This window comes from Anomaloglossus baeobatrachus, chromosome 7, assembly GCF_048569485.1.
Source record: "Anomaloglossus baeobatrachus isolate aAnoBae1 chromosome 7, aAnoBae1.hap1, whole genome shotgun sequence".
NCBI classification, from domain to species: domain Eukaryota; kingdom Metazoa; phylum Chordata; class Amphibia; order Anura; family Aromobatidae; genus Anomaloglossus; species Anomaloglossus baeobatrachus.
The window spans coordinates 90,652,757-90,677,179 of NC_134359.1; the positions used below are offsets into that span (position 1 = coordinate 90,652,757).

Genomic DNA, 24,423 nt, shown 5'->3' on the forward strand with positions numbered 1-24,423 from the left:
TGGTGGCAATGACATCCTGAGATAACCCTGAAGACGCTAGGAGCCAGGACTCAATGGCCACACAGTCAGGTTGAGGGCCACAGAATTCAGATGGAAAAACGGGCCTTGTGACAGCAAGTCTGGGCAGTCTGGAAGCGCCCACGGTTGACCCACCGTGAGATGCCACAGATCCGGGTACCACGACCGCCTCGGCCAGTCTGGAGCGACGAGAATGGCGCGATGGCAGTCGGACCTGATCTTGCGTAACACTCTGGGCAGCATCGCCAGAGGAGGAAACACATAAGGCAGTCGAAACTGCGACCAATCCTGAACTAACGCGTCCGCCGCCAGAGCTCTGTGATCCCGAGACCGTGCCATGAATGCCGGGACTTTGTTGTTGTGCCGTGACGCCATGAGATCGACGTCCGGCGTTCCCCAGCGGCGACAGATCTCTCGAAACACGTCTGGGTGCAGAGACCATTCCCCCGCGTCCATGCCCTGACGACTGAGAAAATCTGCTTCCCAGTTTTCTACGCCCGGGATGTGAACTGCGGAGATGGTGGAAGCTGTGGCTTCCACCCACTGCAGAATCCGTCGGACTTCCTGGAAGGGTTGACGACTGCGAGTGCCGCCTTGGTGGTTGATGTATGCAACGGCAGTGGCGTTGTCCGACTGGATACGGATCTGCCTGCCCTCCAGCCACCGATGAAAAGCCAATAGGGCTAGATACACTGCCCTTATCTCCAGAATATTGATCTGAAGGGATGACTCTATCAGAGTCTAGGTTCCCTGAGCCCTGTGGTGGAGAAAAACCGCTCCCCACCCTGACAGGCTCGCGTCCGTGGTGACCACAGCCCAGGTTGGGGGTAGGAAGGATTTTCCCTGTGACAGAGAGTTGGGAAGGAGCCACCACTGAAGTGACGTCTTGGTTGCAAGGGAAAGAGAGACGTTCCTGTCGAGGGAAGCCGAACTCCTATCCCATTTGCGGAGAATGTCCCATTGGAGTGGCCGAAGATGGAATTGCGCGAACGGGACTGCCTCTATAGCTGCCACCATCTTCCCCAGGAAGTGCATGAGGCGCCTTAAGGGGTGTGACTGACTCCGAAGAAGGGATTGCACCCCTGCCTGCAGAGAAAGCTGTTTGTCGCTCGGAAGCTTGACTAACGCTTGCTGGGCATGAAACTCCATCCCAAGGTACGTCAGTGATTGGGTCGGTGTCAACTTGGATTTCGGGAAGTTGATGATCCACCCGAACCGCTGGAGAGTCGCCAGAGCGACAGATAGACTTTGTTGACACGCCACCCGAGACGGGGCCCTGACTAGGAGATCGTCCAAGTAGGGAATCACCGAGTGGCCCTGAGAATGCAGGACCGCCACAACGGATGCCATGACTTTGGTGAAAACCCGTGGTGCTGTCGCCAAGCCGAAAGGCAATGCCACGAACTGGAGGTGTTAGTCCCCGATGGCGAAACGCAGGAAACGTTGATGCTCGGGTGCGATCGGTACATGGAGATAAGCATCCTTGATGTCGATCGATGCTAGGAAGTCTCCTTGTGACATTGAGGCGATGACCGAGCGGAGAGATTCCATCCGGAACCGTCTGGTTCTCACATGTCTGTTGAGTAGCTTGAGGTCCAGAACGGGACGGAATGACCCATCCTTTTTTGGCACCACAAACAAGTTGGAGTAAAATCCGCGACCACGTTCCTGAAGGGGAACGGGGATCACAACTCCTTCCATCTTTAGAGCGGCTACTGCCTGAAAAAGTGCGTCTGCCTGAGCGGGGGGCGGAGAGGTTCTGAAGAAGCGAGCCGCAGGACGAGAGCTGAACTCTATCCTGTAACCATGAGACAGAATGTCTCTCACCCATCGGTCTTGAACATGTGGCCACCAGGCGTCGCCAAAGCGGGAGAGCCTGCCACCGACCGAGGATGCGGTCAGGGGAGGCCGAGAGTCATGAGGAAGCCGTCTTGGAGGCAGTACCTCCTGCGGCCTTTTGTGGGCGAGACTTGGATCGCCACGCATCGGAGTTCCTCTGGCCTTTCTCCGGCCTGTTGGACGAAGAGGATTGGGACTTGGTGGAGGGACGAAAGGACCGAAATCTCGATTGAACCTTTCTCTGTTGAGGTCTCTTAGGTTTGGCCTGGGGTAAGGAGGAATCCTTTCCTTTGGATTCCTTAATAATCTCATCCAATCGTTCGCCAAACAAACGGTCGCCAGAAAACGGCAAACCGGTTAAGAACCTCTTGGAAGCCGAATCTGCCTTCCATTCGCGCAGCCACATGGCCCTGCGGACTGCCACAGAGTTAGCGGATGCTACAGCTGTACGGCTAGCAGAGTCCAGGACGGCGTTCATGGCGTAGGATGAAAAGGCTGACGCCTGAGAGGTCAAAGACGCAAATTGCGGAGCAGAATTACGTGTGACAGCATTAATCTCAGTCAGACAAGCCGAGATAGCTTGGAGTGCCCACACGGCTGCAAAGGCCGGGGCAAAAGACGCGCCCGTGGCCTCATAGATGGACTTCACCAGGAGCTCAATCTGTCTGTCAGTGGCATCCTTTAGCGATGAGCCATCTGCAACCGACACCACGGATCTAGCCGCCAATCTTGAGACTGGAGGATCCACCTTGGGACAGTGAGCCCAACCCTTAACGACTTCAGATGGGAAGGGGTAACGCGTGTCAGTGAGGCGCTTAGTAAAGCGCTTGTCCGGGACCGCTCTGGGCTTCTGGACAGCGTCCCTGAAGTTAGAGTGATCAAAAAACGTATTGCGTGTACGTTTGGGGAACCGAAACTGGTGTTTCTCCTGCTGAGACGCCGACTCCTCTACAGGAGGAGGCGGGGGAGAGAGATCTAACACCTGGTTGATGGACGAGATAAGATCATTTACTAAGGCGTCCCCCTCAGGTGTATCAAGGTTAAGGGCGACGTCAGGGTCAGAGCCCTGAGCTGCGACGTCCGCCTCGTCCTCCAGAGAGTCCTCAAGCTGGGATCCCGAGCAGTGAGAGGAAGTCGGGGAAGAGTCCCAGCGAGGCCGCTTAGCCGGTCTAGGACTACGGTCCGGGCAGGAGTCTTCCGCCTGAGACCGAGGGGCCAACCTATGAGCGCGCTGTGGCGCGGACCGAGAGGGGCTTGGAGGCGACGAGCCAACAGGGGCCGGGGCCTGTGAAAGGTCCGGTCTGGACTGCAAAGCCTCTAGCAGCTTAGAAGACCATTTGTCCATAGACTGTGCAATGGATTGAGAAAGTGACTCAGAGAGTTTCTCAGCAAAAGAGGCGAACTCTGTCCCTGCAGTCTGGTCAGGGGGAGCAGGGGGGTCTACATGAGCCGAGGGGCCCACCAGTGTCCGAGGCTCCGGCTGAGCAAGCGAAACAGGGGTCGAGCATTGCTCACAGTGAGGGTAGGTGGAACCCGCAGGTAACATAGCCCCACAAGAGGTACAGGCCGCAAAAAAACCCTGTGCCTTAGCAGCTTTGCTCCTTGTGGACGACATGCTGTTGTCTTCTAGGAGAGTGATCACTGAGTGTATATGGGAAAGGGGTATACAGCCCACCGAACAGATAGATATAGATATATACGTATCTAATCCGGCACCCTAGGGGGACCAGCACCGGGTGACCGGTGTGGCTTACCGACCGCTAACAAGCGGAGTGTGTCCTCCAGATTCCCTGCCTTGGATCCCCCGGAGCTGCAGAGCTGTTCACTGAGAATCCTCCACCGGCAGAATGCCAAAGAATGGCTGCCGGAGCTCTCAGGGGAGGAGTGGAGCCATGGGCGGCGCCAGCAAAGTGCGGGAATCTGGGGTCCCCACAGTGATCAGTGAGGGGGGAGGAAACATGCAGGATGCTCCAGCCCTCACATCAGACGTCAGGTCGGTAATCCCGCCCTTACCCCTGACAGGCAGGCCCGGGGGCGGGATTTTTGCGACTAGGCCGCGATGAAGCCGGGGACTAAATTTGAGACCACGCCCGACAAGCAGGCACGGTCGGCGCGGAAGTCCACCGGCCTCCTGAATTCAGCAGCCGCCGCGGCTTCCGGGAAGAAGGTGCGCTCCCTGCACAGTCCCCTCTGGGGACACAGAGTACCTTTGAGTTGCAGGGCCCGGTCCCTGAGGTTGAAGAGGCTCCGGTCCGGCAGGTTCCCACAGGGGCTGCGGATGGAGCACGGTCCCAGTAAATGGATGACCGCTTAGGATCCCACTTCTCCCAGAGCCGCTTAAGGGATGGTGAAGGAGACGGCATGTGGCTCCAGCCTCTGTACCCGCAATGGGTACTTCAACCTTAACAACACCGCCGACGTAGTGGGGTGAGAAGGGAACATGCCGGGGGCCCTGTGGGGGCCCTCTTTTCTTCCAACCGACATAACTAAGTTGAGAATGCATGAGTGGATGTGTGCCTCCTTCCACACAAAGCATAAAACTGAAGAGCCCGTGATCCACGGGAGGGTGTATAGGCAGAGGGGAGGGGTTACACTTTTTAAAGTGTAATACTTTGTGTGGCCTCCGGAGGCAGAAGCTATACACCCAATTGTCTGGGTCTCCCAATGGAGCGACAAAGAAAATAGCAGGTACATAATGCATATGGACGCAAGATGAAAAAAGGATTGCAGCACTGTAATGGACGATGCAGTGAAACACAGTAATATGACAATATAAGCGCCAAAGTTACCATATAACATGAGCAAGCCACATAATAAAATCCCTGAAATAACAAACAACAGAAAGAACAGAGATAAATTTGCATAGCAAAATATCTGTTTCTTTGTCGCTCCATTGGGAGACCCAGACAATCGGGTGTATAGCTTCTGCCTCCGGAGGCCACACAAAGTTATTACACTTTAAAAAGTGTAACCCCTCCCCTCTGCTATACACCCTCCCGTGCATCACGGGCCCCTCAGTTTTTTGCTTTGTGTTGAAGGAGGCACACATTCACGCAAGCTCCACATTTTAGTCAGCAGCAGCTGCTGACTTTATCGGATGGAAGAAAAGAGGGCCCCAGGGCCCCCGGCATGCTCCCTTCTCACCCCACTTTGGTCGGCGGTGCTGTTAAGGTTGAGGTACCCATTGCGGGTACAAAGGCTGGAGCCACATGCAGTTATCCTTCCCCATCCAGTACTGGCTCTGGGAGAAGTGGGATCCTAACCGGTCACCATGCACTGGGACCGGGCTCCCTCCGCAGCCCCTGTGGGAACCTGACGGACAGGAGACTGGATATCATCAGGGACAAGGCCCTGCTTCTCTGAGGTACTCTGGTCCCCTTGGGGACGGCGCATAGAGCGCCTGTGTATCGGATGCTGCAGCAGCTGCTGGGTGTTTAATGGCGCCGGGACTACCGCGCCGACCGCGCTTGTTTGCCGGCCGCGCTTATAAATTGAGTCCCCGGCTTCTGAGGCCTAGTACCGCATATTCCCGCCCCCGGGCCTGCCAGTCAGGGGTAAGGGCGGGACGCTAGACTGAACGTCAGCGCTGAGGGCTGGAGCATACTTCGTATTCTCCTCCCCCCTCACTGAGCACCGTGGGGCACCAGATTCCCGCACTTTCTGAGGCACGCCCACGGCTCCCTCCTCCTCATAGAACGCTGGAAGCCATTGTTATCAGCGCTGCTGCCGGAGGAGAACTTCAGATAGAGTTCCACAACTCTGGGAAGCCCAGGCAGGGTATCTGGGGGACACACAACCGCTGAGAACGGTCGGTAATCCGCACCTGTTACAGGTGCTGGCCCCCCTAGGTGCCGCAGTGTATATATATATATATATCCATATTGGGTATACATTTGCTCTGCTCGGCCGCAGTATTTGCTTGGCTATATACCCTCACTGTTTGCTATGAAGAGATAACAGCATGTCGTCTGCAAAAAGCAAGGGTGCCAAGGCACAAGCTTATTTTGCAACTTGTACCTCTTGTGCGGCTATGTTACCTGCAGGTTCCACCTACCCTCATTGTGTGCAATGCTCGGCCCCTGTGACACTCACTCAGCCGGAGCCTCAGGCACTGGTGGGACCCTCGGCTCAGGTAGAGCCACCGGCTGCCACTGTCCAGGTGGCAGGGACAGAGTTTGCAGTGTTGGCTGAGAAACTTTCTGAGTCCCTTTCACATTCCATGGCTCAGTCTATGGACAAATGGTCTGCTAAGATACTAGAAGCTTTGCAGTCCAGACCGGTAACACAGGCCCCGGGCACTGGTGAATCATTGACCCCAGGTCCCCCTCGGTTGGAGCAGCAAACTGCTCCTGAGGTGACACATAGGTCCCACGGTGAGGACTTCGACTCGGACCGCAGTCCCAGACCGTCTAAGCGGGCTCGCTGGGGACCTTCATCCACTTCATCACGCTGCTCAGGGTCTCAGCATGAGGACTCTCTGGAGGATGAAGCGGAGATCGCAGCTCAGGGCTCTGATCCGGACGGTGCTCTCAATCTTGATACACTTGAAGGAGACGCCATTGTAAATGACCTTATAGCGTCCATTAACCAGGTGCTAGAACTTTCTCCTCCAACTCCACTGTTGAGGAGTCAGCTTCACAACAGGAGAAACACCAGTTTAGGTTTCCCAAACGTGCACGATCACTCTAACTTCAGGGATGCTGTCCGGAAGCACAGAGCATATCCGGACAAGCGCTTTACTAAGCGCCTTAATGACACACGTTATCCCTTCCCACCTGAAGTAGTTAAGGGTTGGGCTCAGTGTCCCAAAGTGGATCTTCCAGTCTCTAGGCTGGCGGCTAGATCCGTGGTATCAGTGGCTGATGGCTCATCGCTCAAAGATGCCACTGACAGGCAAATAGAGCTCCTGATGAAATCCATCTATGAAGCCATAGGTGCGTCTTTTGCTCCAGCGTTTGCAGCCGTGTGGGCGCTCCAAGCTATCTCAGCTTGTCTGTCTGAGATTAATGCGGTCACACGCACCGCTACTCCGCAGGTCGTGTCTTCGACTTCTCAGGCGTCGGCTTTTTCGTCCTACGCCATGAACGCCGTCCTCGACTCGGTGAGCCGTTCAGCGGAGCATCCGCCAATTCGGTGGCAGTCCGCAGGGCCATGTCGCTACGCGAATGGAAGGCAGACTCTGCTTCCCAGAAGTTCTTAACCGGTTTGCCATTTTCCGGCGACCGCTTGTTTGGCGAGCAATTGGACGAAATTATCAAGCAATCCAAGGGAAAGGACTCGTCCTTACCCCAGTCTAAACCAACCCTCAGCCAGGTCCCATTCCTCCACGTCCAACAGGTCACAGAAGGGCCAGAGCAACTCTTCTGCATGGTGGTCTAAGTCACGTCCTAAAAAGACCACCGGAGGAACCGCCCCCACGGCGGCCTCCTCATGACTTTTGGCCGCCACAAACCGCATCCTCGGTCGGTGGCAGGCTCTTCCGCTTTTGCGACGCCTGGTTGCCACATGTCCAAGACCGATGGGTGAGAGACATTCTGTCTCACGGTTACAGGATAGAGTTCAGCTCTCGTCCTCCGACTCGTTTCTTCAGAACTTCTCCGCCCCCCGAACGAGCCGATGCACTTTTTCAGGCGGTAAACACTCTGAAGGCAGAAGGAGTTGTGATCCCCGTTCCCCCTCAGGAACATGGTCACGGCTCCTACTCCAACTTGTTCGTGGTGCCAAAAAAAAAAAAAAAAAAAAAAAAGGACGAATCATTCCGTCCCATTCTAGACCTCAAGCTGCTCAACAAGCATGTGAGCACCAGAAGGTTCCGGATGGAATCTCTCCGCTCGGTCATCGCCTCGATGTCACAAGGAGACTTCCTAGCATCAATCGACATCAGGGATGCTTATCTCCATGTGCCGATTGCTCCCGAGCATCAACGCTTTCTGCGTTTCGCCATCAAGGACGAACACTTTCAGTTCGTGGCACTGCCATTCGGCCTGGCGACAGCCTCATGGGTCTTCACCAAGGTCATGGCAGCAGTGGTGGCGGTCCTGCACTCTCAGGGCCACTTGGTGATCCCTTCCTTAGGCGATCTTCTAGTCAAGGCACCCTCCAAGGTGGCATGTCGACACAGCCTGACCGTTACTCTGGAGAATCTCCAGAGGTTCGGGTGGATCATCAATTTCCCTAAGTCAAATTTGACACCGACCCAATCGCTGACTTACCTCGGGATGGAGTTTCATACCCTTTCAGCGATAGTGAAGCTCCCGCTGGACAAACAGCGTTCACTACAAACAGGGGTACATTCTCTTCTTCGGGGTCAGTCACACCCTTTGAGGCGCCTTATGCACTTCCTAGGGAAGATGGTTGCAGCAATGGAGGCAGTTCCTTTTGCGCAGTTTCATCTGTGTCCACTTCAATGGGACATCCTCCGCAAATGGGACAAAAAGTCGAAGTCCCTAGACAGGAAAGTTTTGCTGTCACGGACAGCCAAAACCTCTCTTCAGTGGTGGCTTCTTCCCACTTCCTTGTCGAAAGGAAAATCCTTCTTACCCCCATCCTGGGCTGTGGTCACGACGGACGCGAGTCTGTCAGGGTGGGGAGCGGTCTTCCTCCACCACAGGACTCAGGGAACCTGGACTCCGACAGAGTCCTCCCTTCAGATCAACGTTCTGGAGATAAGGGCAGTGTATCTAGCCCTAAAGGCGTTCCAGCGGTGGCTGGAGGGCAGGCAGATCCGAATACAGTCGGACAACGCCACGGCGGTTGCGTACTTCAACCACCAGGGCGGCACACGCAGTCGTCAAGCCTTCCGAGAAGTTCAGCGGATTCTGCTGTGGGCGGAAGCCACAGCCTCCACCATCTCCGCAGTTCACATCCCGGGCGTAGAAAACTGGGAAGCAGATTTTCTCAGTCGCCAGGGCATGGACGCAGGGGAATGGTCTCTTCACCCGGACGTGTTTCTGGAGATCTGTTGCCGCTGGGGAACGCCGGACGTCGATCTAATGGCGTCTCGGCACAACAACAAAGTCCCGGCATTCATGACTCGGTCCAAGGATCACAGAGCTATGGCGGCAGACGCGTTAGTTCAGGACTGGTCGCAGTTTCGACTGCCTTATGTATTTCCCCCTCTGGCACTTCTGCCCAGAGTGCTACGCAAGATCAGGTCCGACTGCCGTCGCGCCATCCTCGTCGCTCCAGACTGGCCGAGGAGATCATGGTACCCGGATCTGTGGCACCTCACGGTGGGTCAACCGTGGGCACTCCCAGACTGACCAGACTTGCTGTCTCAAGGGCCATTTTTCCATCTGAATTCTGCGGCCCTCAACCTGACTGTGTGGCCATTGAGTCCTGGCTCCTAGCGTCCTCAGGGTTATCTCAAGATGTCATTGCCACCATGAGGCAGGCCAGGAAACCAATGTCCGCCAAGACCTACCACAGGACTTGGAGGATCTTCTTATCCTGGTGCTCTGATCAGGGTTTTACTCCATGACCGTTTGCCTTGCCCACTTTTCTTTCTTTCCTTCAATCCGGAATAGACAAGGGCTTGTCGCTCGGCTCTCTCAAGGGACAAGTATCGGCGCTTTTGGTGTTTTATTTTCAAAAGCGTCTAGCCAGGCTTCCGCAGGTCCGCACGTTCCTGCAGGGGGTTTGCCACATAGTTCCACCTTACAGGCGTCCGCTAGTACCCTGGGATCTTAACAGAGTACTGACGGCTCTCCAGAAGCCACCTTTCGAGCCGATGCGGGAGGTCTCTCTATCTCGCCTTTCGCAGAAGGGGGCCTTCCTACTGGCAGTCACATCACTTCGGAGAGTGTCTGAGCTAGCAGCGCTGTCATGCAAAGCCCCCTTCCTGGTGTTTCACCAGGATAAGGTGGTTCTGCGTCCGGTCCCGGAATTTCTCCCTAAGGTGGTATCCCCTTTTCACCTTGGCTAGGTGGATCAAGGAACCGATTCTTGAAGCCTACCGTTCGTCTGGGCTTCCGATTCCTTCAGGGCTAAAAGCCCATTCTACCAGAGCTGTAGGTGCGTCCTGGGCATTGCGGCACCAGGCTACGGCTCAACAGGTGTGTCAGGCGGCTACCTGGTCGAGTCTGCACACTTTTACAAAACACTATCAGGTGCATGCCTATGCTTCGGCAGACGCCAGCCTAGGTAGGCGAGTCCTTCAGGCGGCAATTGCCCACCTGTAAGAAGGGGCCGTTTTTCGGCTCTTTTTATCGAGGTATTCTTTTACCCACCCAGGGATTGCTTTTGGACATCCCAATTGTCTGGGTCTCCCAATGGAGCGACAAAGAAGAAGGGAATTTTGTTTACTTACCGTAAATTCCTTTTCTTCTAGCTCCTATTGGGAGACCCAGCTCCCGCCCCTGTTCCCTTCGGGCTGTTGTTCTTTTGTGTACACATGTTGTTCATGTTCAATTGTTCTTTGGTTCATGGTTCAGTTCTCCGAACATCCTTCGGATTGAATTTACCTTAGACCAATTTATAAGTTTCCTCCTTCCTGCTTTGGCACCAAAACTGAGGGGCCCGTGATGCACGGGAGGGTGTATAGCAGAGGGGAGGGGTTACACTTTTTAAAGTGTAATAACTTTGTGTGGCCTCCGGAGGCAGAAGCTATACACCCGATTGTCTGGGTCTCCCAATAGGAGCTAGAAGAAAAGGAATTTACGGTAAGTAAACAAAATTCCCTTCTTTGCCACCATTCAATGACCATAGAAAGCTATGTAGGCGACCGAGCCCAGGGCCAACACCATGAATACTCAGGACAACAGAGGGAAGAGACAGAAGCTCCCCACAGCACCATACTCAAGTGGGCACAGTCAAAGGGGAGGAATCCCATAAATCCCATACTTTAGAACATTTCTCAGGACATCCACTGTTTTAATACACAGTCCGTTCATACGGGATAATTGTATTAACTAATTCTATCCATGCTCTAGCCGTTGGGTGGAAATTGCCCATCCAACGTAGGGCTAAGTTTCCTTGCCATAAAAAGAGTCTCCCACAGAAGGATTTTAATGTAATGGGTCCAGGGCTCTTCATGCAGAACCCTAAAAAGGCATAGCAAAGGGTTCAGGGGGATTGGGAAGGAGACGAAGGAGGAAAGTGTTGAGACTACCTCATGCAAAAAGGTAACTGGGCACCTCCAAATCATATGAATAAAGTCAGCCTTGTTTACATGGCATCCCAAGCACTCTAAAGTGGCCAAGGACTTAAAATAGTTTTTTTTTATTGATCGGTTTCAAAAATGTGGAGTCATAAAATAGATACCCTTGGCCTATGTGTTTTGAACGGTAAAATGCTTAGTGATTTTTAAAGTTCGAAATGCATAGCTCAAATGTTTTTATTTTATAATTCTACATTTTCTTAGAAAATATCAATAAAAAGTTTTTTTAATATACATTTCTTGGCGGTAGCTGGATACAATATTGTTTCGCCCAGGAATCAGCCTAAAGGCTCCGTTACACGCAACAACGTACCGAACGATATATCGCCGGGGTCACGGATTCCGTGACGCACATCCGGCATTGTTAGTGACGTCGTTGCGTGTGACATCAACGAGCGGCTGTTAACGATGGAAAATACTCACCAAATCGTTCATCGTTGACACGTCATTCATTTTCAAAACATCGTTGATTGTTGAGGATGCAGGTGGTTAGTCCTTCCCAAGGCAGCACACATCGCTACGTGTGACACCCCGGGAACGACGAATTACAGCTTACTTGCGCCCACCGGCAATGAGGAAGGAAGGAGGTGGGCGGGATGTTACGGCCGCTCATCTCTGCCCCTCCGCTTCTATTGGGCGGGTGCTTAGTGACGCCGCTGTGACGCCACATGAACGCCCCCTTAGAAAGCAGGCAGTTCACCGGCCACAGCAGCGTCGCTCGCCAGGTAAGTCCGTGTGACCGCTTCTAACGATTTTGTGTGCCACGGGCAGCGATTTGCCCATGACGCACAAACGATGGGGGCGGGTATGCTCGCTAGCGATATCGATAGAGATATCGCTGCGTGTAACACCCCCTTAAGGCCTAGGACACACAAGAAAAACGGTGCGAGTGGAATGTGATAAAAAAAAAAAAAAATACTGCGAGAGAAATGAGATCCTGTTCCATTTGCACCCATACAAGTCTATGTGGTGAGAGAAACATCACACTGCTCTCGCATCACACCGATGTAACACGAGAGCAGTGCAATTCTCGCATCAGCCGGCAACGGAGATGGGGAGATAAATCCTCCCTCTTCTCCGCAGCGCCGGTCCTCCCTTCAGCAGCTGTGGTCTGATTGCATGATCGGACCACAGTCGCATGACACTCTGCTCCCGCTGTGCTCGTGTGCCGAGTGTCATGCGAGCACAAATCTCCGTGTAGCCTCAGCCTAATGATATTTCCGTGCACAGCGTCCTGTGATGATTACTTAGTTACCTGACCGGGTGAGCTATTGTGATCTCCCTTCATTTTGTGATAAATTAGGTAATCTTGGAAAACCCCATTTAAAGTTTGATAGGGTACTTCGCATGCATGTAGGATTTATAGAAACAAATTACATGAAGAACAAAAAAAGAATTAGAAGTACAAAAAATGTATGAAAAGTATAAAAAAGTAAGCATGATTTACCTCCTCAGTCAGAGCATCTCCAGCTTCATAACACCAGTCCATCTTTCTTAGGTGACAACCAGCATCTCCTAAAAAAAAGTAAGGAGAAAAAAAGCTAAAATGTATCAAAAGCTTCAAACCTAAAATTGGAGCTCTCTTGAACTGCATTATGTTTCTGTATTTCGAGACCATGAGAAGTGTTATTAGAAGATTTTATGTTTAAATGGCTCCTATGTCATATTAACCCAAATGTGTCTAAATAGCCTGTATATACTGTGAAACGGCACCGAACACTGACTTTACACATTTATTGAATATATTGTTACGTTTGAGCATTTTTGATCTGAAATTACTTTTTGCACTTTTCCCTAAAATTTTAGATGAACAAGAATAAAGATGCACGATCGTTACACTGGGAAATGTATGAAAATACAGAGGGTGCTGGGTTAAAGTGGCAATGTATGGTTATAAAGTGCCACACATCAGGCCACTGTGGGTGTGGAAAATCGTCATAGGTAATAAGTGAGCAATTTCCTGTTTATATTTAAATGGAACATGTCCCCTCGGAAAATATGATGTAACTGCCGATATAGGGGTAATCTGCTGGAAAGAAAAACATCTGGGGGCTGCCAGCTTTCAGTCATGGGAGGAAATAGCTTTTTTTCCCGCCCCCCCCCCCCCCCTTCCCCAGTAGTCACAAATTCAGTAAGGCTGAGGCCACACTTGGTTATGTGCGATCCTCGCATGACACTCAGCTCACGCTCGCAGCACCACGGGAGCTGAGTGTCATGCGACTGTGGTCCGATGATGCGATCAGACCACAGCTCCGGTGGGAGGGCTGGTGCTGAGGAGGGGAGGGAAGGATTTATCTCCCGCTCTCCTCCGTTGCCTGCTGATGAGATTCTCGCAGTGTACTCGCGTTACACCGGTGTAATGCGAGTGCCATGAAATGTTTCTCTCGCCCCATAGACTTCTATGGGTGCTCGTATGCTGCGACTGTTTTCTCTGTCCGATTAGGGCTGAGAAAATAATCGCTCATGGGAGTTGCCCCATACAGTAATATTGGTCCGAGTGGAATGCGATTTTTTTTTATCACATTCCACTTGCTCTGTTTTTCTCGCTGTGTATCCTAGGCCAAAGGCACATGGCCAGCATTGTAATGCTATTTAACAGCAAACTGACCCTATACCTGCAGATATATTGCATTTTCCGGGGTGATAGGTTCCCATGAAGAAACTTTTTTGTGTCTCACCTGGTAATCCAGCTCTCAGCAGCATCTGATCCAAGCACTGAAACAACAAATATGTTTAATCTTTCTTTATTAAAGTAAACAAGAGAATTTACAGGAAGAAAAAAAAAAGAAGATTCATATACGTGATTACTTCATGTCAACTTACAGAGAAGAGTATAAGCCACATCCTAACACCTCTTCTCTTACTATCATAAGGCACGCATATGACATGTAACCTTCTTTTATAATACAGACAATCTCCTTACAATTGAGAACTTCACCTCAAACAAAGCGAGGCTACTGCCGAAAACAAAAAAGAAAAAGGAAAAAATTTGAAGATTTAATGAGAACCAGAGAGAAAGGAAAGTAGCAAGGGGGAAAGAGAAGGAAAAGGGGGAGAGAAGAGCAACAGAAAGAGAGGGAGGGAAGGCATGGTAGGGATTACCTCCCCAGTACTCGGGCCGCTACATTGGACTAACGTAACACGTGTCGTGCGTTACCAATAAGGTTCTGAAATGGTAGGGAATCAAGAGCCAGGGTCCAGGATGTCCAGATCCTAAGAAATGTATCCACTGAGTCATTGGTTTCTGCCGTTAAGGACTCCATCATGTGGATGATGGCCATCTCCGCATACCACTCCCTCACAGATGGCACCCCAGTCGATCTCCAGTATCTCGGGATCACCATGCGTGCCGCCGTAAGACAGTATCTCAGAAGGCCCGCTTTCTGTGATTTAAGCGATCCCGGGAGAATTGAAAGCAGCGCCATCTGAGGGGAACCCACCAACTGCTCTCCGCAAATCACAGCGTATGCTTTGAACACGGACTTCCAGAAAGGTTGTATCAATGGGCAGTCCCACCAGATATGCAGCATTGTTCCCCTTCCCCTTCCGCACCTCCAGCAGCTATCTGAGACCCCGGGAAATATTGCGTGTAGAGTATCCGGGCACCTGTACCAACGGGTCAGAATCTTATAATTTTTTTCCTGTGCTGCACAGGCGATGGAAAATTTATAAGTGAGGATAAAGGACTTTTTCCAGTCCTCCTCAGGTATGCAAGTCCCCAAATCTCTATTCCACTTCTCAATATATTTAAGGTCTCCCATGTCCGCCTCTGTAATCAGGAAGGAGTAAACCAGAGACAAGAGATGCCTGGGAGAATCTTCCCGCAAAAACAATTGTTCAAATTTTGTGGGCTGAGCCGCAAAAAGCCCAAGTCTGTTGTCAACCATCAAGAAGGACCTAAGTTGAAGGTATTCCAGCCAAGCTGTTGGATGCCGACCCTCTGGGAGCAAAAGGGCCGAAAAGGGGTACTTCCAAACCGTGCAAAGTCTGGGCTATCCGTGTGTCCTCACCCCTCCTCCAACATAAGAAACGCTCGACTCCCATCCCTGGGGGGAACTCCGGGTTAGAGAAGAGCGGTGAGAGTGGACCAGGACCCCTTGAGAGAGATCCCCGCCTGCACTCCACATCCCAGACCCTCAGGGATGCCCTGAGAAACACGGGAGGAACCGCAGGGGTGTTTCGGAGCAAACCTGCTCCAGACTCACCCATTGTTTAGTGCTCCTATTAAATTGCCAATCCATTAGTCTCAGCAGAAGAGAAGCCTTGTGGTACTTTTTAAAGTCTGGCAACCCTGCCACCCCCTCTCCCTTAACTCTACTCAACACCCTCCTCCCCACCCGAGAGCTCCTCCCTCCCCACACAAATTTGTTAATAATTGACTGTATTCTGGTCTGAAACAACAAATAAATGAAAAATGTCATGACCTGAAGTGTTCTTTACTGGAAATAAGAAGATTAGACACTCTGACTGGGTTGACTCGAGTAACGAGAAAAATGGAAGTCAATTATTGGGTAGTCCACATACACATACAGCCAGCCATAAACAGAGAATTTCTTTTTCTGTTTTTACACTCAGCATCCAGACACGTCTTTTACCCCCAGTGCCAGCCATACAGAGACAACAGGCGGCTCTCCCAGGGTGTCGGCTCCCATCATTCACTGAAGGGAGACAGCTCATTGTGTTTGATTGTTCACAAACGAAATCCGAGCACCCGTGATACTCAGCCGAGCCCAAAGCGTACCCGAGCACCCCAATAATTAATCAAGTACAGGAGAAAGAAGTACACGCCCCCAGCGAAAACCATCTGATAACACCCACTTGGATTTAACAAACCTTAACTCATTAGGTGCCAAATATTTTAATTGTTAATATCTCAGCAAACAAAACCTATTCTGTCTTGTAGACACATATACTGTACATTATGTGTCCAGTTCCACAAGAAAAATTTGGTGAAAGGACCTCTTTAATTAATCTGCCCCAGATCACATCTAGAACTGCAAAGTAATGCTATTCATTTAGTAAGTGTGGACATATACCTCCTTTACGGTCAGTGTTTCATTGAGGATAATGTCTTGTTCCTGTCCTTCCTGGAGATCATTGCCAAGAATAAAAGATAAGAAGACCTGGGAATGTATACAAACAATGCAGTTACTATAACAGACTCTCATTCCTTAGTGCTGGCAGTAATTTTCAATGATCCATCAGTTACACGATCAAAATGTTTTATGTTCCAAGATAATAAGTGAATGTTTCCCAATCTGACAATCTATTGACATCCATAAATAAAAAAAACCCATTAGAAAAGGTAAGACAACCCATTAGTCATTATATGATGCACAGATAAAATGTGAGCCAAGTACCTATATGCCTCCATCTATTATCTACCAACACTATACTAGCAATATATTATAGTGCATTCAAGTCAATAGACCAGTGAAACGCACTTGGCTTTTTCTGCACCTCCCACTGACCATGAAGCTATGTTCACACAACTGTATTTCAGTTCAAGTGCTGTCTAAGGAAAATTGACAGCATTCAGACAAATGTTTTTGCATTGGCGTTTTTTTTCCTCATACACTCAATGTCCGCATGAATAAGAAAAACCAAAACAAAACAAAAACAAAATCGCAGTATGCACTATTTATTCTTTTACATAGCTTCATAGCGTTTAAGGCTGAAAGTAGACTTAAGTGCATAGAGTTCAGCCCATGACCTAACCCAATATGTTGAACCAGAGGAAGGCAAATAACTCCATGTGGCAGACAGTAAGCGCCATATTAAAGGAAAAAAATATTTCCCGACTCCACATATGGTAATCAGACTAGTTCCCTGGATCAATGCCCAAATTACAGAATCTATGCACATAACCAGTAATATTATATTTCTCAAGAAAGGCAAAAATTGAAAATTCTACTCTCAATGCCCCCTACAAGATCATTAATAAATATGTTAAAAAGAAGAGGGCCCATTACTGATCCCCACTGCTAACTGTGACCTAGTTACATATTTAAAATGAAAAGAAAAAAGTGAGACTGCTAAGGGCAAAGCAAAGTACTTTAATGCGTATGCATGGGAAAAGGTCAAAGACCGCCCGTGCATGAGTACTACAGTACTTTGATCTGCCTTCAGCCTGGCAAATCAAAGTGCACCTGCACAGGAGCGCAATAGAGGCCTTACTGTGAATGACGCCAGACGCGTCCTGCATGGAGCTGGGCAGGAGGGCAGAGATCGCAGAAGATGGAGGAGGCACCGGACCGAGAGCAGCGATACCCATCAGACTGGATCGCTCCATAGGCGAGTAGTATAAAAGTGGTTTGTTACGTTATACAGAGCGGCCTGGGATCTTACATACAGTATTCTAGAATGCTATATATAAAAGCTCACTGGTGGTGGACGCAGCTTATAGGGGCCAAATCTGGTGACAGGTTCCCTTTAAGACATCATAGAAAACTAAATACCTTTAAAATAAATTGTAAACAGATAGAACATATAATAAATGCCAAATTCCAAAATGCTGTCAGGATGACTCATCTATTCAAGTATATAGGGATGAAAAAAATAAAAATAAAAAAGAGAATTTTGTTTACTTACCGTAAATTCTTTTTCTTATAGTTCCGTATTGGGAGACCCAGACATTGGGTGTATAGCTTCTGCCTCTGGAGGACACACAAAGTACTACACTAAAAAGTGTAGCTCCTCCCTCTGAGCATATACACCCCCTGGATAACCAGATCTAGCCAGTTTAGTGCAAAAGCTGAAGGAGAATAGCCACCCACAAGTAAAGATAGAGCAAGAACCGGAACAACCGGAGCCTCTGTCTACAACAACAGCCGGTGATAACACGCGGAACAAGAAACTGCCAACAGGCAACAGGGAGGGTGCTGGGTCTCCCAATACGGAACTATAAGAAAAAGAATTTACGGTAAGTAAACAAAATTCTCTTTTTCTTTATCGTTCCTATGGGAGACCCAGACATTGGGACGTCTCAAAGCAGTCCATGGGTGGGAATAAACAGAAAACTGAGAAGTAGGCGGAACCTAACTTCACAAATGGGCGACAGCCGCCTGAAGGATGCGTCTGCCCAAGCTCGCATCTGCCGAAGCATGAGCATGCACTTGGTAGTGCTTTGAAAAGGTATGCAGACTAGTCCAAGTGGCAGCCTGACAGACCTGCTGAGCCGTAGCCTGGTGCCTAAAAGCCCAAGAGGCACCGACAGCTCTGGTCGAGTGTGCCTTGATCCCCGGCGGGGGAGGCACCTGAGTACACTGGGAGGCATCGGAAATGGCCGACCTAATCCAACGAGCTAAGGTCGGCTTAGAAGCCGAGAGGCCCTTACGCCGACCTGTGGTTAGCACAAAAAGAGAGGTGCACCGCCTAAGAACAGCGGTGCGAGACACATAGATCCGGAGCGCCCGCACCAGATCCAGAGTATGCAACGCTTTTTGAAAGCGATGAACAGGAGCCGGACAAAAGGAAGGCAGGGAAATGTCCTGGTTAAGGTGGAAAGGAGAAACCACCTTAGGGAGAAAGTCCGGAGTCGGACGGAGAACCACCTTGTCTTGATGAAAAAACAAAAAAGGTGACTCCGAAGAGAGCGCAGCCAAATCAGAGACTCTCCTGAGGGAAGTTATGGCCACTAGAAAGACCACCTTCTGTGAAAGACGAGACAAAGAAACCTCCCTAAGAGGCTCAAAGGGGGGTTTCTGCAAGGCCGTGAGGACCAGATTGAGGTCCCAGGGATCCAAGGGCCGCCGGTAAGGCAGAATGATGTGAGACGCGCCCTGCATGAAGGTGCGCACCTGCGCCAGCCGGGCGATACGCCGCTGGAACAACACTGACAGAGCCGAGACTTGTCCCTTGAGGGAATTGAGGGATAATCCTAGCTGCAGACCGGACTGTAGAAAAGACAGAAGGGTCGGCAAGGAAAAAGGCCAAGGAGCATGGCCGGAAGAGCGACACCAGGACAGGAAAATTCTCCAGGTCCTGTGATAGATTTTGGCCGAGGAAGACTTCCGAGCCCGAGTCATAGTGGAGATGACTTCAGGAGGAATACCAGAAGCCGTCAAGATCCAGGACCCAAGAGCCACGCCGTCAATCTGAGAGCCGCATAATTCTGGCGGAAAAACGGACCTTGTGAGAGAAGGTCTGGGCGGTCCGGGAGATGCCACGGCACCTCTACGGACAGACGGAGCAGATCTGGGTACCAAGCTCGCCTGGGCCAGTCTGGAGCAATGATTATGACCCGACGGCCCTCCATTCTGATCTTGCGCAGGACTCTGGGCAAGAGAGCTAGAGGGGGAAACACGTAGGCCAGACGGAACTGGGACCAATCTTGAACCAGAGCGTCCGCTGCAAAGGCCTGAGGATCGTGGGAGCGAGCCACGTAAACCGGAACCTTGTTGTTGTGCCTGGATGCCATTAGATCCACTTCCGGAGTGCCCCACTTGCAGCAGATTGACCGAAACACTGCCAGATGCAGGGACCACTCGCCACTGTCCACGGTTTGACGGCTGAGATAATCTGCTTCCCAGTTTTCCACGCCTGGGATGTGGACTGCGGATATGGTGGACTTGGAGTCCTCCGTCTATTGAAGGATGCGTTGAACCTCCAACATTGCCAGGCGGCTGCGTGTCCCGCCTTGGTGATTGATGTAGGCAACTGCTGTCGCGTTGTCTAACTGGACTCGGATGTGCTTGCCCGCCAAAAGGTGGTGAAACGCTAGGAGAGCTAGAAGCACAGCTCTGGTTTCCAGCACATTGATCGAGAGGGCTGATTCGGACGGAGTCCAAGTGCCCTGTGCTCGGTGGTGGAGACACACCGCTCCCCAGCCTTATAGACTGGCATCCGTGGTGAGGATCACCCAGGACGGGGCCAGGAAGGAGCGTCCCTGAGACAGAGAGAGGGGCCGAAGCCACCACTGAAGGGAGCCCCTGGTATGTGGCGACAGAGCCACTAACCTGTGCAAGGAGGAAGTCCGCTTGTCCCAACAGCGGAGAATGTCCAGCTGCAGAGGACGCAGATGGAACTGGGCAAAGGGAACAGCCTCCATTGACGCCACCATCTGACCCAGCACCTGCATTAGGTGCCTGATGGAATGACGGCGGGGCCTCAGCAGAGAGCGCACCGCCAGATGGAGGGACTGCTGTTTGACTAAGGGCAGCTTCACAAGTGCCGGCAGAGTCTCGAATTGCATCCCTAGGTACGTGAGCTTCTGGGTCGGAGTCAGAGTGGATTTGGGCAGATTGACAAGCCACCCGAATTGGACTAGAGTGGCGAGAGTGAGCGAGACATTCCGCTGACAGTCTGCGCTGGATGAAGCCTTGACTAGAAGGTCGTCCAGGTAAGGAATCACTGCCAACCCCTGGAGGTGCAGAACCGCAACCACTGCTGCCATGACCTTGGTGAATACTCGAGGGGCCGTGGCTAACCCGAAGGGGAGAGCCACGAATTGGAAATGTTCCTCTCCAATTGCAAAATGTAGCCAACGCTGGTGTGAAACTGCAATTGGCACATGCAGATAGGCATCTCTGATGTCGATGGATGCCAGGAAATCTCCTTGGGTCATTGAGGCAATGACTGATCGCAGAGACTCCATGCGGAAATGCCGCACCTGAACATGCTTGTTGAGAAGCTTGAGATCCAGGATGGGCCGGAAGGAACCGTCCTTTTTGGGGACTAGGAAGAGATTTGAGTAGAAACCTCTGAACCGTTCCCGGGCGGGAACCGGTACAATTACTCCGTTGGCCTGCAAGGATGCCACGGCCTGAGAGAAGGTGGCGGCCTTGGAGCAGGGGGGAGTTGACAGAAAAAATCTGTTTGGCGGGCTGGAAGAGAATTCTATCCTGTAGCCGTGGGAGATGATATCCCGCACCCAATGATCGGAGACGTGTTGAAACCACACGTCGCCAAAGTGGGAGAGCCTGCCACCGACTAAGGACGTTGCTGGCGCGGCCAGATAGTCAAGAGGAGGCTGCCTTAGTGGCAGCAGCTCCTGCGGTCTTCTGTGGACGCGCCTTTGTGCGCCAGTTGGATTTTTGGTCCTTGGCTGAGTTAGTGGACGAGGCCGAGGGCTTAGAGGATGAACAGTTGGAGGAACGAAAGGAACGAAACCTCGACTGGTTCCTACCCTGGGCAGGTTTCCTGGTTTTAGTTTGTGGCATGGAAGTACTCTTCCCGCCAGTAGCTTCCAGTTAATAATTTCATCCAGTTGTTCACCGAATAGCCTGGATCCAGCAAAAGGGAGCCCAGCAAGGTACTTCTTTGAAGAAGCATCTGCCTTCCACTGTCGAAGCCACAAGATCCTGCGGATAGCGAGGGAATTAGCCGAAGCCACCGCAGTGCGGTGAGAAGCCTCCAGCATGGCAGACATGGCATAGGATGAAAAAGATGAAGCTTGGGAAGTTAAGGCAACCATTTCGGGCATAGATTCCCTGGTGAGGGAATGCATCTCCTCTAGAGAAGCAGAGATGGCTTTGAGAGCCCACACTGCTGCAAAAGATGGGGAAAACGAGGCCCCTGCCGCCTCATATACAGATTTGGCTAGAAGGTCAACCTGGCGGTCAGTGGAATCCTTAAGAGAGGTGCCATCAGCCACTGATACAACTGTCCGGGCTGAGAGTCTAGACACCGGAGGGTCTACCTTTGGTGAATGAGCCCACTCCTTGACCACCTCAGGTGGAAAGGGAAAACGGTCATCAGAACCACGCTTTGGGAAGCGTTTGTCAGGACAGGCCCTAGGCTTGGTCACAGTGGCCTGAAAACTGGAGTGGTTAAAGAACACACTCCTTGTCCTCTTAGGCAAGGTAAACTGGTGCTTTTCTGCCAGAGAGGGTTGCTCCTCTGATACTGGCGGATTGAGGTCCAGTACAGAATTAATGGACGCAATCAAATCACTAACATCTGAGTCACTTTCGGACAGATCAATGGGGCACATGGAGGTAGCCTCCGAGCCCCCAGTAACGGCATCCTCCTCGTCCTGCGAGTCAGCTCTTGAATCAGAGCCACGGGACGAGGAAGGAGAGGGAGCCCTGCGTCTCCTCTTAGGAGGACGGGGCCTGGGACCAGATGAAGAATCCTCTGTGAGCTCCGCTGAGAGAGCCCTAGCAGCAGAGGCGCCCTGAGAAGGGGGCTGATGCATGGTCAGCAAAGTCCGGGACAGCTGTCCCATGGAGTCGGCAAAAGACTGGGAGATTGACCTAGAGAAGGATTCTACCCAAGCCGGGGGTTCAGCCACCGGAGCCGGAGCAGCCGGAGGGACCACTGTGGGTGCGATTCCAGGCTGAGGCATTGTCAGGTTAGAGCAGGCATCACAATGTGGATATGTGCTCGGTTCAGGCGGCACGAGCTTACATGCAGTGCATATTGAGTACAGCCTTGCAGCCTTGCTCCTCGTGTGAGACATGCTGCTGAAGTGGGGGCTCTGAGCCAGAATGACCCCCAGAGAGTATATAAGCAGTTCCACAACCGGAGGTTGTGGTTTACCAGACCGTTTGTGTGCCCTCCAGATCCCACAGCCCGGACCCCCAAGCAGCTTAGCAGGGATGCTGCAGCCAGCGCCGATCGCAGAGAGAAACGCTGATAAAATGGCGCTGGAGCGAGGAGAGGGGGCGGGACCTGCTCTGAGAGCGGGATCTGGAGGGCCAAGGAGATTTACAGGGGAGGGGACATGTGCTCAGAGAGGAGTGTCCCTCCCCTGAGCCGAACGGCCGCTGGGCGGAGCCGCACTGTCCCTCTGCATGATTGACATGCAAGGGCAGTGAAATCGAAAGTAGGCCTCCGGCGAAGCCAGGGCCTAAATTTAAGCGATGCGGCCGGCGCGCAGGCACCCTCGGCGCGGTTCTCAGGCGACAACCAGAGAACCGGCCGGAAATGTCAGAACAGTTACACAGCACACTCTCCCCAACAATAAAGTACAAGGGACCCCAGGGGTATAAACGTCTCAGATACTTAGCTTGCTGAGACGCAGGGTTCCAAGTCCCTGGGGATGAGTGCTCCGTCCAGCAGGATCCTGAAGGGCTGCGGATGGAGACCGGCCTCCTGCAAAGCAAGGAGAACCGTGCTGGCTCCCACTTCAAGCCAGAGCCCGAGGGATGGTGAAGGAGCGCGGCATGTAAGGCTCCAGCCTTGGATTCAACCTTAACAACACCGTCGACACAGTGGGGTGAGAAGGGACATGCCGGGAGTCCAGGCTTGGACCCGCTTTTCTTCAAAAAACTTTCCAAAATGAAAAATCAGATGAGAATGCATGTGTGGATGTATGCCTCCTGAACACAAAGCAATGAACTGGCTAGATCTGGTTATCCAGGGGGTGTATATGCTCAGAGGGAGGAGCTACACTTTTTAGTGTAGTACTTTGTGTGTCCTCCGGAGGCAGAAGCTATACACCCAATGTCTGGGTCTCCCATAGGAACGATAAAGAAATAAATAATTGGATCTCATAAATCAACAATAGAGCATCAGATATTTATGGACACGTTTCAAAAAATTGGACAATTTATCATGTGGCTGTGTGAACTTAGCCTAATGTCAAGTGAGTATGTATTTGTGGCACCTTAGTTTATCAAAGGTTGAAGGAAGGCACAAGTCCATCTAATTCAACCAATAACCTAACCTGTTGGAAAAGGCTAAATCCCATGAAGGAATTGCTAATTGCTTCATATCAGGAGAAAAATTCCTTCTCAACTCCACATACACCAAACCATATCTGTACACCAAAAAAATGCCACCAAACTCTAGGAATCAGTAAGAATCAGAGACGTCCGATTCCAATAATACGGCTTTTACAGTATGTCAACTGCATGCACAGTAAACGTTGGAAAGCATTTTAAACAATCGTCCAGATGACCAATGTCAGAATATGGTATAGATGGATTAAATAAGCTGGAATTACTGATCGCCAATTTATTGCGCTTGTGTTAGCATATTACAATTCTACTAAGCCAAAGAAGATGATTTCGGGTACTTACTGTAAAATCTCTTTCTTGGAGCCTTCATTGGGGGGGCACCATGGGTGTATGCTACTACCACTAAAGGCTGACACTAAGCAAAAAAAGCTAGCTCCTAAGGATAAGCTATCAGTGTTTAAGTAGTGGACAATCTCTTTAAGGTATAAACGGGGCTGAATGAAGTACAGTGTCTGCCTCCTACTGACACTAAGCTAAAAGTGGTGGGTGTATACTACTGGGGAGGACCTACCTTTTTGCTTAGTGTCAGTCTCCTAGTGGCAGTAGCATACACCCATAGTCTCCTGTGCCCCAATGAAGCGATAGGAAAATAACCCTTTTGTAAAAGAAACTAGTAATCTGCTGTATGTAACCATAAATACGACATCATATGTCCAAGTGCTAAAACATAACTTTAATATATGATTTATATCACACAATAAATGATTAATATTGAATAAAAAAAAA

The 24,423-nt window shown here is 51.1% G+C and overlaps 1 protein-coding gene across 1 annotated transcript in view; it reads right to left on the reverse strand.

Annotated features, from left to right (window-relative positions):
- The window catches only part of USP40 (ubiquitin specific peptidase 40), a 145,137-nt gene that overhangs the window by 23,238 nt on the left and 97,476 nt on the right, over nt 1-24,423 (reverse strand). The window contains exons 21-23 of the mRNA XM_075317462.1: nt 16,051-16,137; nt 13,693-13,729; nt 12,462-12,529 (exon numbers count right to left, since the gene is read on the reverse strand). Coding sequence (XP_075173577.1) covers nt 12,462-12,529; nt 13,693-13,729; nt 16,051-16,137 — 192 coding nt within the window. The remainder of the gene's footprint in view (nt 1-12,461; nt 12,530-13,692; nt 13,730-16,050; nt 16,138-24,423) is intronic.